This window comes from Caretta caretta, chromosome 3 (genome assembly GCF_965140235.1).
Source record: "Caretta caretta isolate rCarCar2 chromosome 3, rCarCar1.hap1, whole genome shotgun sequence".
NCBI lineage: Eukaryota > Metazoa > Chordata > Testudines > Cheloniidae > Caretta > Caretta caretta.
In genome coordinates, this window is record NC_134208.1 from 140,752,362 (window position 1) to 140,771,456 (window position 19,095).

General features: G+C 39.0%; 1 protein-coding gene across 10 annotated transcripts in view; it reads right to left on the bottom strand.

The window, feature by feature from the left end:
* CEP170 (centrosomal protein 170) overlaps positions 1-19,095 on the bottom strand; it is a 187,167-nt gene that overhangs the window by 14,451 nt on the left and 153,621 nt on the right. For 7 of the 10 annotated variants that reach the window (XM_075126944.1, XM_075126953.1, XM_075126951.1 and 4 more), the window contains 3 exons: positions 12,424-12,601; positions 10,664-10,831; positions 5,108-5,196 (listed from right to left, as the gene is read on the bottom strand). In XM_075126944.1, coding sequence (XP_074983045.1) covers positions 5,108-5,196; positions 10,664-10,831; positions 12,424-12,601 — 435 coding nt within the window. The remainder of the gene's footprint in view (positions 1-5,107; positions 5,197-10,663; positions 10,832-12,423; positions 12,602-19,095) is intronic. The other 3 variants (XM_075126947.1, XM_075126945.1, XM_075126948.1) reach the window with 2 other exon arrangements.

Consider the following 19,095-nt stretch of genomic DNA (forward strand, 5'->3'; position numbering starts at 1 on the left):
AATTCCTTCTAAAAAATATTTCAACACATGAACAAGTTCCAATATATTACATTTTGCATGTGTCCAGATGTTAGCCTTTTACAGTCTGTTATTAAACTAAATTACATCTTTCTCTGAGAGGCAGATTAATCTTATGCAGTTTATGAGTTCTGACCATTTGCACTCTTCATTATAAAAAGTCTCATTCTTGCTAATTCTCCATAGTAATGTTCAATTCGGATAATCTGAAGTGGATTAGTGGAGAGTCAAATAAATTGCACTTTTCTGTAAATCTGCATATCATGAAAAATTTTACACAAAGATTTAAGAACTTTAACAACATTTTAATAAATTGTAGTATGCAAATCATCTTGAGAGTGGAAGAGGAAAAAAGGAGGAAGAAGAGAATGATTGGTTTATCTCTGATGTTATAATCCCACAACCCACCAATATGATCATTCGTTGTGGTGAATGTGGGGGAAACCAGAGAAATGGATGAAAGCCAGTCCAGGAACAAAACTACCTGTTCATGAGAGTAGTACCCTGCTAAAAACGTTCTTTATAGCTATCACCGTATTCTGTTATTTTTAACGCAGCAGTCAGGTTCGGTGGATAGATCTTTAAAAAGATTTTACTTGATTCTCCACTGAGTCACACCACTTCTGCTAGGGAATATAAGGGTAACAAAATATATATATTGGTGTAATCGAATTCAACAGTGCTTTTACACTTTCAAAAAGAATGTTATGTTTCTCCGTCTTTGTCTTTAAGCAAGCCTATTCACTATCACTACCACAATATCATCCTCAACTATATTAACACCTTCACTGCTGTTGCTAGCTGCATAATGCTGTGCTGGATGCAATCTGTGTTTTGGCAATTAATTTCAGTCATACATCTAAAGTTACATTATCCGAGGCATACCAGTCAAATTCTGTATTGCTTCTTCCATGTATTTTTAAATTTCTATATGACCAGTCAGAAAATTTTACACAAAATTCACTCAAATTATTTTTTACTGTACTTTTTAAATGCTGCTAGTTTTAAATGCTAGTACAATTGAAATTGGACATTAAGTTATGGAACTCTGAAATCTACATTTAGTGTTTCCACTCCCCCATGCCAGCCAAAGTGGATTACTATAGTGTTGTACATCCATGCAGCAGCCAAAAGGGTGAAATGCATCTTGCAAGAGTGAAGATTATTTCTCATTTTTGACATTTGTACTTTCTGTTAACTGCTGCAATATTTTATAAAGAAAGCTATCAACATACAAGTACCTTATTGTGTAGAAAACACTTAAGAGAATGAAAGCATATAGGGTGAGACACACCTTTTACCCAGATAAGAGTATCAAATGAAAGGCATTTGTAACTACCACCAAAAAGAGTGTAAATAAAAATTATTATTTGTATTGTGATAGCACCTAAGAGCCCCAGTCATGGATGAGGCCCACATTGTGCTAGGCACTGTGCAAACACAGAACAAAAAGACCAGAACAGACCCAAACAGTTTACAATCTAAGTATAAGACAAGAGACAACAGGTATACACAGACAGAGACATGGGGAAGTATAAGGAAACAATAATATTGCTCAGCATGATAGGCAGCAGTCTTAGCACACCAGCAGCTTACCCACGGTCAAGTTTTTTGTAGGTATGAAGGCAAAGGAGAGATTTAAGCAGGAATTTGAAGGAGGACATTGAGGTGGTTTTGTGGATGTTTATGGGGAGTACCTCCAAAGTGTGAGGGATGGCATGGGAGAAAACAAGAAGGTGCTTGTCGAACATGTGACAAGTGGGTGATGGAGGCTGGCATTATTGGCCGATTAGAAGCGGGAATGGACATTTTGATAGTGATGGAGAAATGAGAGGTTGGGTGGCAGTAGACCAAGAAGGGCCTTAAAAGTGAAGACAAGTGACTGATGTTTTATGTGACAGAGAAGGATAAACCAGTGGAGAGCTGCAAAGAGAGGGGTGATGTGGTCAAAGTAATGGGCTAGGAAAATGATCTCTGCAGCAGCATTTAAGGGGGGCAACATTGCATTTGTCAAAGCCAGAAAGGAGGTTGTAGTAGTTGAGACACAAGGTGAGGAGGAGTCTGGACAAGAGTTTTAGTTGTGTGAATGGAAAGTCTGTGTTTTAGAGATATTGTACATAAAAAGTCAGCAAGATTTAAACACATGTGATGGATGTGAGATTCAAGACAGGGAAGAGTCAAAGATGACACCCAGATTATGGACCTGAGTGACAGGGAGAATGGTGGTGTTGTCCATAATGATTGAGAAAAGAGGAGGAGGAGAGGGTGTGACGTTGAACTCCATATGCTTTATGAAAATATGCTTGGAATGTGAATATAATGTAACTGGAATATGATTTATGTAAAAGGTCTCTTGTAAGGTATCATTACAAATCTTATAATCTATTGAGTGGGTTCATCCTATTTATATGCATGTATCATTCTTGTATCTGAAGCTAGAAATATGTAGTACAACTCTGAGGTCCTACTGTAATTATGCAAAGTGTGGGCCATTAATGGTTGTTTAGAATCTTGATGGCTCCCATTGACTAGGACAATTGGTTTATTTACCCGCAAGCCTTCCTGTGTAGGTGAGGGCCAGCCCGTGAGTAATGAAGAATGAGGTCTCACAGGACATGTGACCAGGTCACATGATACTAGAATCCATCTTAAATCTGGTACTTTTCCATTTCGAAGGAGGGGTGGGAACCCAGAGAGTCAAAAGATTCCTGCCTTGTGCCAAAGCTATAAAAGGGGGTGGAACAGAACAAAGGGGGCTGCAGTCATGAGAACATCCCTGCTTTCCACCTAAGAGGTCTGCTGGAACTAACAAGGACTGTACCAGGGGAAAGGATTGGGCCCAGACTAGGAAGGAGTCTAGTCTGTGAAAGAAGCTTACTGGAACATCTCTGAGGGTAATCAGTTTCTTAATGTATTAGGCTTAGACTTGCATGTTTTTGCTTTATTTTGCTTGGTGACTTACTTTGTTCTGTCTGTTATTACTTGAAACCACTGAAATCCTACTTTTTATACTTAATAAAATCACTTTTGTTTATTAATTAACCCATAGTAAGTGATTAATACCTGGGGGAGCAAATAGCTGTGCATCTCTCTCTATCAGTGTTATAGCGGGCAGACAATTTATGAGTTTACCCTGTATAAGCTTTATACAGAGTAAAACAGATTTATTTGGGGTTTGGATCCCATTGGGAACTGGATGTCTGGGTGCTGGAGATAGGTGACCTGCTGATCAGTTTTTGGTTAAAGTCTGCAGCTTTGGACCAGACCTGGGTCTGTGTTGCAGCAGGATAGCATGTCTGGGTCAACAAGGCAGGGTTCTGGAGTCCCAAGCTGGCAGGGAAACCGGGCTCAGAGGTAACTTCAGCACCTCAGGTGACAGTTCCAAGGGGGTCTCTGTGACCAAACCTATCACAGGGGGCTCGGGGGAAAAACATTAGCAGTTATGTTTGGCCAGGTGGAGCTTAAGCTGATGGCTGGACATCCATGAGGAGTTGTCAGAGAGACAGGTCAAGATATTAGTTTGGACAGAAGGAGACTTATCAAAGTAGAGAGGCAGACTTGAGTCCTTGGCCTAAACATGATAGCTGAAGCCATGTCTGTGCATAAGATTATGCAGAGAGAAGAGAAGGAGACCAAGGCCCATCCCCAAAAGTTGGAAAGGGGGATTCAGGAGGATCCTCCTAACAACACACTGAAGAAACTATTAGATATGTCGGAGAGGACCCAGAAGAGGACTGAGTCCTGGAAGCCAAGAGAGAACAAAATATTAAGAAAAGTACAGTCAACTGTGTCAAAGATGGCTGGCAGGTTGAGGAGCATGAAGATGAAGTACTGGATCTAAGCCATTTCAGTGGAGCGTAGAGGGCAGAAGTTGGACTGGAGATCGTCTAGGATGAAACTGGAGGAGGAGAACACCAGACTATGATTGCAGACAATCAATTCAATAAGCCTTTCTTAGCATGCTGCTTGTGGCCATGATACTGCTGAACACACACATCTGAAAGACTAACAATATGAAAAGTCCACTGTTAGAGACTTTCCGACAGTTTTTAACCTACTTTAAAACAGCTGTAGTAAGTACAAGAAAAACTTTACGATTTCATCCTTTGATTATGACCCTAAGGAATCTTCTCAAGGAAATCACAGTAACATAACCCTCCCTAAGAGATGGAGCTCATGTAGGAGGTTGAAGAACAGTGTTGATGGAAACTGCAGAGAGATCTTGAAAACTCTTGAATAGATTCTAAAATTTTATGGGAAAAAGGGATCATTGTGATATTCCAGTCCAACCTCCTGCATAATCCACAAACCATAAAATAGGAATCTTTGATCCTTGTAGCTACAGCTACAATGCTTCAGAGATGGCAACATGAGGTCTGGTAACCTGCTGGTATCAATTGTGCTGCGCAGATAGAAAATGGCAGATTTTGGTATACATGGGTAAGGGTACTGTTATATTTCCAGTGCCTATTGCCATCTCCATGGGGGCAAAGTTAAAGTTGCGTGGGTGGCACTGCCTTAAATTTGAATTTCATGATTTTCAGAAGTTTAACTTCTAAATTCCGGAAAGGAACAAGGAATGCACTGCTAAGCAACCTTAACTGACTGTTAATAAAGTTTTCTGTCAGTAAAAAGAAAAAAATATCTGAGGCTGGACTTCTTGCACAAAAGATATTACAGGAAAGCTTCACAATGAATTGGAATTTAAATGTGTTTGGGTGGAGATTAGACATGTTTTGCCCAGCAGTTGGGAATATTGTAAGTAAGAACAGAAGAACAGTTCCTTTGTTGAAGTTATGAGAGATTTTGCTACTTCCCTTTAGGGTTTGCCACAGTTTTCTCCATCCTTGTTCAAATCATATGAATAATTTCTATACGCAGTCATTCCTTTTGCAACAGGGAATTAATTCACTTCACAAGTCAAAATCTTCCTTGATCACTGAGAAGTTGAAGTAATAATATCCTTTTAAGCAGATAAGTGTGCCAATATACTTGATCTACCATGCATTCTGCATTTCACTGCTACTACCTGGAACGTGAATCTAAGAAAGAAACTTCTGAGTGAAGAAAAGAAAAAAAAATGTCCTACCTGATTTTGCCAGCTGTTTTGTCTATCGACTGCCTTATCTTCCGAGAAAACTGGAAGACTGAGGATAATAGCAAGCTGTCTCCCATGACCTGGAATAATTATTTAAAAATGGAAAAATTAGCAATGCACTGAGAAGTAAATACTGTGATACAAACCATTTTGCACATTTTGAAATAAAGATTTTGTATTCCTCTTCCCACTTCACTTTGGCAAGAATTTGCCTATGGATTTACTGTTCATTCACATGAGGAATTAATACATCTGGGTTGTCCAGGGCCTACTGTAATCAAGCACTGTGCAGGTTTTTACACACAGCTCTTCTAGAGTACTTCACTCCTTCCTGAAACACCACTGTTGTTATTATTGTCCTCTTTAGAACAGCAACTGCCAAACATATTGAACTGTGTGATGATTTAGTGATGTGTGCAAATGGAAATGAACTTGAGAACAAACTAATTTTCACTTGTAATCTGTGGTAGAAATTAAACCCAGGCCTCTGAGTGAAATAATTCACTTTTGCAACTCAATCGTCATTATTTCATTTAGTATCCAAGGTACACATTATCGAGGCTTTATACTGTTCCTATCACCCTGGTATCTGAAGAAATGGTTACTCACCCCATGCAGTTACTGTGGTTCTTTCAGACATGTGTCCCTACAGTGCTCCACTCCAAGTGCACTAATGCCCCCTTGTGTCTTTGGTTGAAGATTTCTCATAGCAGTGTCCATTAGGCCCATGCATGCATGTCAGTCAGTCTTATGCCCCGTGCCATTGTTATATAGCACTGCGTGGGCGAACCATCCTCATTCCTTCTCTACTGTGAAGCTCCATGGCAGAGAGCTCCAAAAGAGAGGGGCAAGTAGTGTAGTACCAGTAGGAACACACATCTCAAAGAAGAACACACATCACAGTTACTGCACAGGGCAAAAAGAAAAGGAGTACTTGTGGCACCTTAGAGACTAACCAATTTATTTGAGCATGAGCTTTCGTGAGCTACAGCTCACTTCATCAGATGCATACCGTGGAAACTGCAGCAGACTTTATATATACACAGAGAATATGAAACAATACCTCCTCCCACCCCACTGTCCTGCTGGTAATAGCTTATCTAAAGTGATCATCAGGTGGGCCATTTCCAGCACAAATGCTACTATCCAGTGCTGGAAATGGCCCACCTGATGATCACTTTAGATAAGCTATTACCAGCAGGACAGTGGGGTGGGAGGAGGTATTGTTTCATATTCTCTGTGTATATATAAAGTCTGCTGCAGTTTCCACGGTATGCATCTGATGAAGTGAGCTGTAGCTCACGAAAGCTCATGCTCAAATAAATTGGTTAGTCTCTAAGGTGCCACAAGTACTCCTTTTCTTTTTGCGAATACAGACTAACACGGCTGTTACTCTGAAACCTGCACAGGGCAAGTAACCATTTCTTCTTCTTCTTCGAGTAGCATCCCTACAGATGCTCTATTCTAAGTGACTACAGAGCAGTATCCTCTAACACGAAGGGGGCTTCCGAGTCAAGTCCAGTACGGAGGAAAGTACAGCAGAGCTGAACAGAGTATCAGAGGCAGAGTTGGGAATTATAGCATAGTGTTCAATGTACATATGTACAGATGCCCAAGTAGCAGCTTTACAGATTTCAGTAATCACCACGTTCTTGAGGAAGGCTGTAGAAGTGACAATGGACTTTGCAGAATGAGTATCTTTATCTGAAGGTGGATGAATATTGTGAAACTCATAAAAAGAGTTAATGCACTCTGATATGCACTTGGAAATGCACTCTGGTTAGGTCAAAAGGGTTGGCAGTCTCTATCTGCTAATGAGACGAGTAACCTGTGGGTCTTTCTGAAGGGCTTTGTCTTATCTAGATAGAAGACCAGGGCTCTCCCGATGCCAAGGGAGTGTAGCAGTGCCTCCTGGTGATTTAGATGCAATTTGGGGTGGAAAACAGGCAGATGAATGGGCTGATTGATATGGAACTAGGAAGAAACTTTAGGTAAGAATATCAGGTGGGGCCATGGCATGATCTCATCCTTAAACTGTGCAGGGGAGGAGTATGCCATCATGGCCCCTATTTCTCCAACCCATTGCGCCGAAGGGATGACTATCAGGAATGCAGTCTTCTCTGACAAATGAAGCAGTGCAGGTAGCCAGAGGTTCAAAGGGAGGTCTTGAGATGCATTTAAGGACCACAATGGGGTCCCATACCAGAGTAGGGTGTTGGACTGGTGGATAGAGCTTTCTCAGCCCTCCTCTGAGGAATCTCGCTGTCATCAGGTGGGAAAAACAGAATAGCCCTCTATTAGGGGGTGGAAAGCCATGATGGCTGCCAGGTGGACTTTTATGGAGCTCATTGATAGCCCTGAGGTTTTCAGAGTTACGGTGTAGTCCACTATATCTGGAAATGATGCAGTCATTCATTAAACCTGTCCCAGGTCACACCAACTGGCAAACTGTACACATTTTTGAGAATGTGTGTACTGCAGTTTTTCAGTCATTTTGCTGCTCTTTGACAATGCTCATGTCCAAGACAATTTCTATTATCTAACTTTTTAGTCAGACTAGGGAGACACTATCAAATACTTTTTATTTAAGTTCAGATATTATATTTATTGATTTACATTATAATCATCATCAGTATCCAGGAGTTTTACAGGAAAACACAATGAGAAAATATATAATTGGACATATAACTACAAGTGCCTGGAAAAAAGAAAAGTCTTAAATCTATTTTAAAGACAAAGCAAATCACTTAACCATATTTCAAAATGTAAAGCATTCAACCTAACAGGAGCTAAAAATAATTGCACATGATCCAAAAGATACCACAATGATATATATCCTGAAATTACAAGCTCCAGGTGTGGAGAAAAGCAAATGAAATCAGATAACTATAAGGGAACTATCTACTTAATAACTTTAAATATGAAACAACAACAAATTTAATCTTAAGGCTAAAGGGTTATGGCAATAAGAACAGAAGAGTGGCCAAACTGGATCAGACCAAAAGTCCATCTAGCCCAGTATCCTGTCTTCTGACAGTGACCAATGCCAGGTGCCCCAGAGGGAATGAACAGAACAGGTAATCATCAAGCAATCCATCCCCTGTCGCCCATTCCCAAGTTCTGACAAACAGAGGCTAGGGACACCATCCCGGCTAATAGCCATTGATGGATCTATCTTCCATTAACTTATCTAATTCTTTCATGAACCTTTTATAGTCTTGGCCTTCACAACATCCTCTGGCAAAGAGTTCCACAGACTGACTGTTCGCTGTCTTCAAAAATACTTCCTTTTGTCTGTTTTAAACCTACTGCCTATTAATTTCATGTGGTGGTCCCTAGTTCTTGTGTTATGAGAAGGAGTAAATAACACTTCCTTATTTACTTTCTCCATACCAGCCAAGATTTTATAGACCTCAATCATATCTCCCTTTAGTCGTCTCTTTTCGAAGCTGAAAAGTCTCAATCTTATTAATCTCTCCTCATACGGAAGCCGTTCCATACTCCTAATAATTTTTGCTGCCCTTTTCTGAACCTTCTCCAATTCCAATATATCTTTTTTGAGATGGGGTGACCACATCTGCACGCAGTATTCAAGGTCTGGGCGTACCATGGATTTATATAGAGGTATTTTCTGTCTAATTATCTATCCCTTTCTTAATGATTCCCAACATTCTGTTAGCTTTTTTGACTGCTTCTTCACACTGAGTGGATGTTTTCAGAGAACTATCCACAATGACTCCAACATCTCTTTCTTGAGTGGTAACCACTAATTTAGACCTCATCATTTTATATGTATGGCTGGGGTTATGTTTTGCAATGTACATTACTTTGCATTTATCAATAATGAATTTCATCTGCCATTTTGTTGCCCAGTCACCCAGTTTTGAGAGATCCTTTTGTAGCTCTTCGCAGTCTGCCTGGGACTTAACTATCTTGAGTAGTTTTGTATCACCTGCAAATTTTGCCACTTCACTGTTTACCCCTTTTTCCAGATCATTTCAACACCATCCTCAGGGAAAGACCTATGTGAGAAGAGCGCATCCTCTAAGAAACTAGATATAAAGATCTCAAGGTCCAATTCTCCTATTGATCCAGTGACAGAATATAATGTTATGAAGATTCTTGAGAAAGAGGAATATAGGAGTACAATGTTTCCTCACTGAAGCCCCTTCAAGGAAGATGATGCCAAACCACATATGTCTAAACAAAGGCAATTCAGTTAGAAAAGAAAAGCCACATAGGAACTATCAGGGAGCATGTTAGGACTAGAGAGAGATTGGAAGACAGTGTCATTTCACTAAAAGACTTAGCAAATGGTAGAGTCTACCCACGCAACAAGAGGGAACCCACCAGGAAGCACTTAAATGCAAACAGAACAAACAAATTAACAACAAATTAACTCAACTGTAAACACACAGTCAAAGTTGAGATATGGCTCCTGAATCCAATGGGCAGATAGGAAAAACAGGAACAGTGGGGTAGGATCACAAGATTTTAAGTCCTTTCAGTTCAGCATGTATACATATTATTGTGGGCATCCGTAAACAGAGACTTAATGATGAAGATGATCTTTAGTAACAGGACAAACACTTCTGAAGGAAATGCCAATTTAAAATTATGCAGGTGGATTCATAGGAATGCTAAAATATAAATGGGAGAAAAGCATCTCCTTGCTCATTGTGGAGCAAGAACAGCTTTGGGCTTTCCATGACAAATCAGATTAGCACGTCAATCATGTGTATTTGAGTATACAACAGAATCCTACAGTATGTCAGCCAGCAAACAGAATTTGTCAACTTTTTTTTTTTTTTTTTTTCAAAAATAGGGTGGAGCAATTTACGTGAGCTACAAGAGAAAGGAAGGGATAATGTCTGAGTCTGTAAAACATGAGTATGAAAATAAGTAAGGCTATATGTACAGATTACATGAAACTACATTTCTCTGTGCATATTTTAAAATTAGGCTAGGAGCAGGTTAAGTTTACGATGTTTCATACCCAATTTTCATTAGCTAAATAATCTCCCCTTTCTTATCTACCACGCGGATCTCTGAAATGGCTCTGAAATCAATGCTGATTGATTATTATGTCTTTTTCAAGCACTCTGACAACACCAGATATTATGAGTCCCACTACATACATTCTCTGCCTGAGATGACAGTGAAAACACACACAATTCACAGTTCAAGCTTCCTGGTTGTACCTATAAAATAGATCAGTGCCATTACAACAAAGCTAGTGTGATTTGCTTAAAAAAATGAATGACTGATTTGAGTTTAAAATTTTTGATTGTGTTCACATTCTACTTACTACTCTTTCCAAATAAATACAGTATTGAAAAATTCTAATAGCCTACTCAGGACAAACGCAACACGCTCTCGCTCTCTCTCTCGGTAATAAAGTAATATATCACTGTTTTTTCCCCATTATTGCAACTATATGGAAGCAGGTGGGCAAGTAAATGTTGTGCCTGCAATAGTAAAATGTAATGATGTTTTGGGGGCCTAGAGTAAGCATATTACTACACAGGAACACTGGTGCATACTCACTTCATCTCTGCTCCACGTTCTTCTCCGTGTAATTGTTGGAGGATCAAGAACGTCTGTTAACTGAGGCTTAGAATCATTAGTCCAACTGTTCCCCTCTGGTGGTTTGGCATGCACTAATGGAGGAATCTTTCTGAAGTTCAGACTTTCATCAAATACACGGTCAACCAGCTGAAAGAGCAAAACAAATAAATACATTTAATGAAAAATCAGGAGTTTATGAAACCTTCTGGATACATACAGTGCAAGGGCTTCAAGATGAGACTGATTTTTTAAGATTTCCATGATAAAAGCAAATATTCTGTTTTCCTATATATTATAAGATGTGTGTGTATTATATGATAGTGTGTCTAGTAAACAGACGGCTATTTTCCAAAACCAGAAATTCATGGCTATAAATTAGATTGCCAGATGGAGAGGATTTTGCCTATATATAGATATCATGTAGTGAGCATAAAAAAATGAAATTCCAGTCACTTAAGCTGGCAGTGGTAAACCTTTTACCCATACTTTTACCAATGCTGACTGTAAGTGATTAGAGTAACTGTTTTTCTCTTCACAAAAGGTACTCCGTTCTCTTCACAAATTACATTTAATGGCAGATTTCTATGAAACTAATGAAAAGGAAGTTTTTTTTGCAAGTCAATGAGTATTTTAGTCCTTTTCAGACAGATTAGTCACAATCTACTTACAGAGTCTACATCTACTTCAATGTAATACTGCCACCTACAGTATTATATTATATATTTACTGTACAATAATACTAAACAAAAAAGGAAAAGGGAAGCATACTTATTCAGTGAAATATAAGACAACATGATTTAAATGAATCTGAGTAAATGCATATTCATGTCATGCTGAAGTTTAGTTGGGGTTCTAAAGAGACAATTAAAACAATTACATGGGTTTAGTCAATTAAATGGCACACGCAAGGCATGTTTCTTGCCATTGTTTATATCCTTTTTCACGAAAAAAGGACAGCCTCAGAATGAACACAGTCGATTAACGTGTTAACCAAACCTTACATACACAAAAATGATTAGACATATTTTGGGGAGAACAAGACAAGGAAGAACAAAACCCAAAGTAAACATTTACAAAAAACTATCTGAATGGTAATATGGTAGAAGGTGAGTGATTTTGATGTTATCTTTAACATATTTACTAGCATTAGACCCGTGATGACTAAAACAAGTTAGTTAGTACAATTTAATACACAGGACTCCAGAGAAAGTCAAAGAAGAGAAAAATTAAATTGCAGCATGAAGCAAACCTAATTCAAGCTATTTTTTAAAAATAATATATTGTGGATGAAGAGCTAAAATTACTGCTAAGCCACGCTACTTACATATGTAAATACTAACAGGAAAACGTCTAGATCTTCTGTGATACAAGGACTTTTCTATCTGTAATAGCTATACTATATAGTGCACACACCATATATTTGTGTACACACACTAAAATCTTTAAAAGTACTCATACTATTCAGGGGTATCTAAGACTGTGGACAAGTAAGAAGTGAATAAGCACAATGTCTTGTGTTTAATAGTGAAAACAGACACACAATATGAACAGTTTGGGTGACCACTTTAATGATCTGTGTTCATAAACTGATTTTTGTGCTTACTGATTTTTGTTGAAAGATTAAGAAATCTTAAATCAAAAGAAGAGAATGCTGAGATTCATGCAAACAGGCTGGGTGGGAATAACTAAAAAAGCTATGCAAAAGGCTAAAAGCAAAAGAAATAAAGAAAAGAAAGAACCTTATGCATTTCTCCATGAAGATCTCCTACCTCTTCTCTAGTGTCTATGGCAGAGCCAGGGGTGGTGGCAGCAGTGCTTACTGTGGTACTCGGAGCAGTGCCTGATGAAGTCACTGAATCTATCTCTCCTGCTACATCGTTGATTTCCCGTGCGATGAGAGCCAGGTCTTGACTGATCCTGGTAATAATTTTAACAACAACATTACATTCTTCCAATACCATATACCTAGAGCAGCAGTGTCCAACCTGTATCCTTGAGGTTCTAAGTTGTGGCTCTTGGGTGAAGCCAGGCTAAGAAGAAAATGTGTAATTGATTACGAAATAAAAATGTGTTTGCTAAGTTGTGCACTGCAATTTTTAAAGTGAAGTTTTTAAATCAAGCTCATTACTACAAGGAGGCAGAAGGGCACACTGCTTCCCAAAACATCTCCCACTGCTTCACCTGCAGCCCCAAGAGCAGTTCTACGGTGTGATGGGAATGCTCTGAACAGCTGTTGTCTTTTCTCTGCTGTAGCTGCTCTGCCATTGGACATCTGATGCATCACAAGGAGCAGGGGAGAGTGTACCTCTGGCTGCTCCATTGCCTTCTTACCTGCTAGACTGTGGGAGCACAAGATAGGAGCCTGAGGAGCCTAATGGCACTCCTCTCAAAGGATTGCTCCCCTCCCCAACAGAGCCACAACAGTCCATAAGACAGAGGAAGGGGAAAAGCTGAAAGACAACCATCAGTTATGGCTCTCTGATTCTATGAGCCAGCCCAAATTAGAGTAAGAACTTGTGCCAGCTTTCAGCAGTCCTCTTAGGAAGCCACGTTGGGGTAGTTGTTCTGTGGACTTCAGTTAATCCCCTTCCCTTTCCAGTGGCTGAGAGGAATGATGCATAAAAATCAGCTATGCTGGCTCTATGCCCACTGGGGATTCTCATTCCAAGAGAATCCCCAGTAAAGGTTTGCAGGTGGTTTCTACTCCCTTTGCCAGGAAATGAACAGGGCAGACAATCTGCCCCTAAATATTGATAGAAATATTGAAATGTTTTTGTCCCTAAGGATGAAATGATTGGACACCACTGATCTAAAGGTAGAGAATTTAGCATTGAGAACAGTAGTTAAATTAGAATGGCAAACATAATTAACACATTTCCAGTCAAATCGCAATATTGCAACCCTATATTAGATGGTTCAGCATTGACCAGCACAATTCCATGGAACAATGCAATTTTACAGCTTGCAAGAATAAACAGAAAATTGATAAAATGTGAGAGATACCATGCCAAAAATATTCTTAAACACTTAAATCTCAAATTATCATTTACTGTATTTACGCAGAAGTATAAAGCTAAAGCAAAAATTAAGTTAATACCAGAAATGTGCTGAACTTTTTGCATGTAAATAAATGTTAACAGTGTTGAAAAGTGAAAAACATTCACTTACCAGATGCTCACCACAGCCTAGTTAATATGAGCACTCCTACATATTTCTGGGATTAACTCAAATTTATTTTTCGTTTTACTGTTGATATAAATGTATAAAACCATGTTTTCTAAAGGTAGAAAATAAACTGCTATTATTCAGCAAATTCTCCAGGGGACACCTATCACAAAAGTAAGGCCACTAGAAAATAAAATAATCCTGCAGAAGTCCTACTTCTCAACAGAAACATCCAAAAATCCAAAAAACTGCTAAAATCTCACATGAATTCTTGCCAGACAGCCGTAATGGTACAGTGTCAGAAGCCCATATGAAAATGAAGGCAAATGATCTTGAAGGATTCATGGTGAAGTTAGGCAATTCCAAAATGGATGCTACTTCACAGCAAGCAACAAATTATTAATTCCTCAAGCAGTCAATAAGGTCACAAATACCAGTGCAGCTGAAACACAGTTTCACCAGAATTGTAATTGTGACTTGGTGTAAAAGGTCCGCATCTTTTCATTTTGCTGTCAATTAATGAAACTGGGGGAAGTGAAGCTGAAGTTGGAGACTACTTTGCTAAAAGGATAAAACACTAGTCTATTAACTTGTGCAACACCATTTTGGTTATTCAGTGAAGTTCATTAGGTTTCATATTCCTAACATCACAAAATTCATGCCACCTGGTACACTACTTAGTTCCTTTTTCAGGCTTGAACCTGCGCTTAATTTCACAACAAATTCCCTTCTACATTGTGAACAAAACAGCAGGGAAACAAATCTCAGCAGAGTTTGAATTTAAAACAGACAAAATTTATTTGCTGTAGTTACAGTTATAAAAAGAGACCTTCAGATGATGGAGTGTGCAATTACTGTGAGACTGCATGCTTTGGGTTCTCGGACAGCTCCAAGGTCAAAGGCTAAGTGCCTCAAAAATCCAAGTAATGTGGTTCTGTCACAACAATTGCAAACCATCTTGTGCATTATTCTACTTATAATTGACTTTTTCCATTAAAAGAAATGTAATCAGGCTAAGTATGCAGGGCTTCATGAGCAACAGAGGTAGGGAATTTATCCCCTAAGCAGTAGAAGGCAGTTTTCATTACAGCAGATGTGATGTCACACACACACACAAAACATTTTGATCAATTTAACATAACAGAGTCTCATTACTGTGGAAAATCCCGAAACCAAAATTCTCCGTTGAATAATTTAGCATTTTGGAGAACCTGTCATTTCCCTTATTTCATTCTTTAATAATCTCTAACATTAAACATTTGACCTAATTCTTTCTGTATTTGACATCCTACCAGATACAAGGTACATGGAGTCAGTTTATTATCGGAATTGTGTGTGCTAGCAGAGTTATCGGAAAATTGTGAAATACAGAATTAAAATGGTTGTTTTTTTCTTTTTACAGAATTTGGGAAAGTATTTCATTAGTTTTTAATCAGCTCTCTCATATTTCAACTAAACTAGTTATTTAAAACTAACAACTGAAAATTGTTCCAACACAAATTTTCGTGAAAAGGACAAAGCATGACAACCCTTTCACAAGATTAATTTACTTACGGTATGAAAGTAATTTGGATAAAAGTAGATGTTGCTACCATCTGTTTTCCTAATTCAACTGTGCATTTAACTGGTTTATCAAATATTTATCATTGCAGCTTCCTAAGCAGACTAATTAGTCAAAGAATGAATAACAGATCTTCATAAGATCAGACAAAAACAGGCACCAGGTATCCAAAATCCATTTTCTTACTAACTCGAGAAGGCTTTTTACAAACACCGTAACTTTAAATTCTGATTAGGGAGATGCAAATTAGTATGGGAGGGTGGGATGGGGGTGGAAAAAGAACAATGAAATCACATTACATGCTTAAGAAACCCCACAAAAAATACTCCATTATCCTTTCTGCCCCTAGGGATATTTTCATAATGCCAATATATACACTAGACCAGTGGTTTTCAACATTTTTTCATTTGTGGACCCCTAAACAATTTTGAATGGAGGTGTGTACCCTTTTGGAAATTCAATCTGTGGACGCTCTACCCTAGAAGTCTTAGACTGAAACCTGACTGAACAGAATTCAACTATAAATGTTGCACATGCTTGGCACGGCATTTGACACAGTGTGAGAAAGCGTGCTAAACTGTGAGCTTCTGTGGTAACGACAACATCTCTGGGTTTTGACCTGTAGGTGGGGGTATTCACATACTTTTGCTTGATCAGAAGAATGGAATGACTTTTCTGGGATCTGAAACTTTATTTTAATAGTCACCTTTTGCAGACCACTTAGAAATAGTCTGCAGACCCCCAGGGGTCCATGGACCACAAACTGAAAACAACTGCACTAGATTTCTATCGACTACGTGCAGTAAACGTCCATAAGCATTTATATACTTCAACTACAAAAAAAGATATATTATCCCAATGCTATGGTTGTGAATCTGAATTCAAAAAAAGTTTTGTTTCCCACAACAATTAAATGTCCTTTGGCAAAGATAACCTTGTATATTACTAACGATGATAAGTTTCATGACTTCATATCTACTAGTATATGTGCAATGTGGTTCCCACATGTACTGTAACTTGAAACATAACTTTGAACTTCCTTGCTTTTACACATTGATGCTCTCAACCCTATTATATTAATGTCATTTTTAGCATTAACCTTTAAAAAAGTGATTTATCATATGAATATGCTATGTTTGGGTAAAAAAAATGGGTCAGAGGTGGGGCTAGTAGTACTGGCTATTACTAAGATTTGTCCCATTTTAAGAGCCTATTTTCTGATGCTTATAACTTTATCAGATGTTAAGTGTTTGGGCTAAAATTTTCCATGCTGGGTATATGCCTTGGGCTAAAGATTTCTGAAAAAGTTATGCCAAAATGGCTAGCCATTTCTGAGAACAAGGATAGAGAAAAATACATTGTTCTACCTGTCAAAAAATTCTGGCGACCTTTTCTTTGAGAGGCTCTGACACACCTGTGCTTGAAATTTAGCAGAGGCTGGGCCTTTGTGTCATGGATGTGCTTTTAGCTGTCCCCATGAAAATCCATGAAATTTTTTCCAAATGGTAAGTCTTTCAAAAATCAGAGTTTGCAAATAGTTGGGAGAGATTTGCTAGAAAAAGTCTGTAAAGATTCTGTCTCCGCTTGGCAAAGCTTGTGTCTCTCACCAACAGAAGTTGGTCCAATAAAAGATATTACCTCACCCACCTTGTCTCTCTAATATCCTAGGACCGACACGGCTACAACTACACAGCTTAAAGCTGCGAGCCTGTCTCTCTTGTGCTCTCAGGGTATGTCTCCACTGCAACGTAAGCCCATGCTTGAGCCCGGCCCCAAGCCTAACCCCCCACTTGCATCTACACTACAATTGTGCTAATCCAGGGCTCAGACACAGGGTCCCATGACCCTGCAGGGCTGGAGGGTCCAAGCTTGAGTTAAGCCAGGACCCAGGGTCTGAGCCCTATTACTCTGCAATGTAGACACAGCCTTGCTTGTCTCAGGAGTAAGACAAAAGTATCCCACAATTCCATGGGACAATTTCCTTAGTCCTCTCTACCCCAACAATCCGCAATCCACTCTACTGAAAAGGGAAGGCACACCTCCTGCCCCCTTCTGCCTCCGCCGCTTTGTGAATGGCAGCAGCTCAGGTCAGAGTTAGCCTATTCTGTTCTATTACAGATCTGCAAGCACACTATCAGAGAGCCTCCTGGGTTTTCAATGGAGAGTGAACCAAACAAGCCTTTTGCAAAGTGAGCTGCTTCCTGATAACATACAGGGCAGGCAGTAAATTTTTCCGACAGTGCACTTAGCTCCTAGGGCTAGAGTGGCCACATTTGGAGGCAGGGTGACTCTGGGAGATGGGGCCCAAGAGACTCTGCGACTTGGGTTACTTTGACTTGGGTCTGCGCACTGCAGTGAGGGTGCTAGAGCCCTACATTTGAGCATGGGTTAGAAAAGTCTAAACATAGGGTTAAAATACAATGCAGAAGCTCAAGCCCAGGGTTCCCTAACACGGGTTAGTTGACTTGAGTCCCACTAACCCTGGACTCACATTGAAGTGTAGACATACCTTCTATGCCCACCCTGCTGGGCCCAAGCAGTGTGTAGGAGGAAGTTGCTTGATTTGAATGCAGAGATGAGGGAGAGAGAAATGGATCAGATGAAGAGCCAGGAAGGGGTAATTGTGAGTGACTGGGCAAGGAGATTGGGACTGGGAGCAACAGGCAACCTTAATTCTGGCATTTCTTAACTTTTGAGTGCTTGACTTTCCAACGTTACTAATATTCTTTTAATATAGATGTTTGTGTTATACATAGAGAGGGTCACAAATTTAGCAGCACTAATATGGACCTCAGCTAGTCCAGCCCTGCCACTGTAGAAGTCACGGAGGTCCAGGAAAGTCATGGAATCTGAGACTTCCATAACAAAATCATACCCTTAGTGTCTGATGTAAGCCAAGAACTTTCCTTACAGAATAGCAAGGCTGTCAACTGAAAAAAAAAAAAAAGTGCAGGTATTCTCCCCTAAAACTTCCACGGAAGCGAAGGTTCAGCAGGACTGTTTAGAAGGAGGAAGAGGTACGCTAAGCCTGAATATCTGAGTTTCACAGCTCCCCCATATGGATTTAGCTCCTATCTTAGTATGGATTCTCAGAAAGAAATCCATGGGTTGGTATTTGAAATTTTAAAAGTTCTTACTGGAAAATGAATATTTGAGCTTCATTCTAATAGTTCCCAAGATCATATCAGAGTCCCTTGATTTGATTACAATATTTATGTAGCTCATTTACATGTGTTATCATAATCTATATAACGGTACAAAAGATTTTTTAAACATACCATTTCCAGGAATTGGAAAACAGTATTTCATATGACCTAAATATAATATTTCATATCTGTGATGTCAAAGTGTTAAAAATTGTTTTTAAAAGGACACTGGGAGATCATTTAGGCCTCAAATTTAAGTTCTGTAAAAAGTTTCACAAAACTGAACATTAATCCGTGTTTTAATAACGTTTACATAAAAAGTTTTGTTTATTTAAACAGTCTATTTGAAATGTTCACAACATTGCATCACTAGAATGTATAACAGACTATTCTTTTCATTGTTGAAGTGCAGTGCAAATAGCAATAAGGGGGACAGTACATTAGATTTTTTAAACCATTTTATTAATCTCAGGCACCAGTCACAAAAGAAGTGATTTTTTGGACAAATATATATTATTTAATTTGACAGTCTTCCTTCA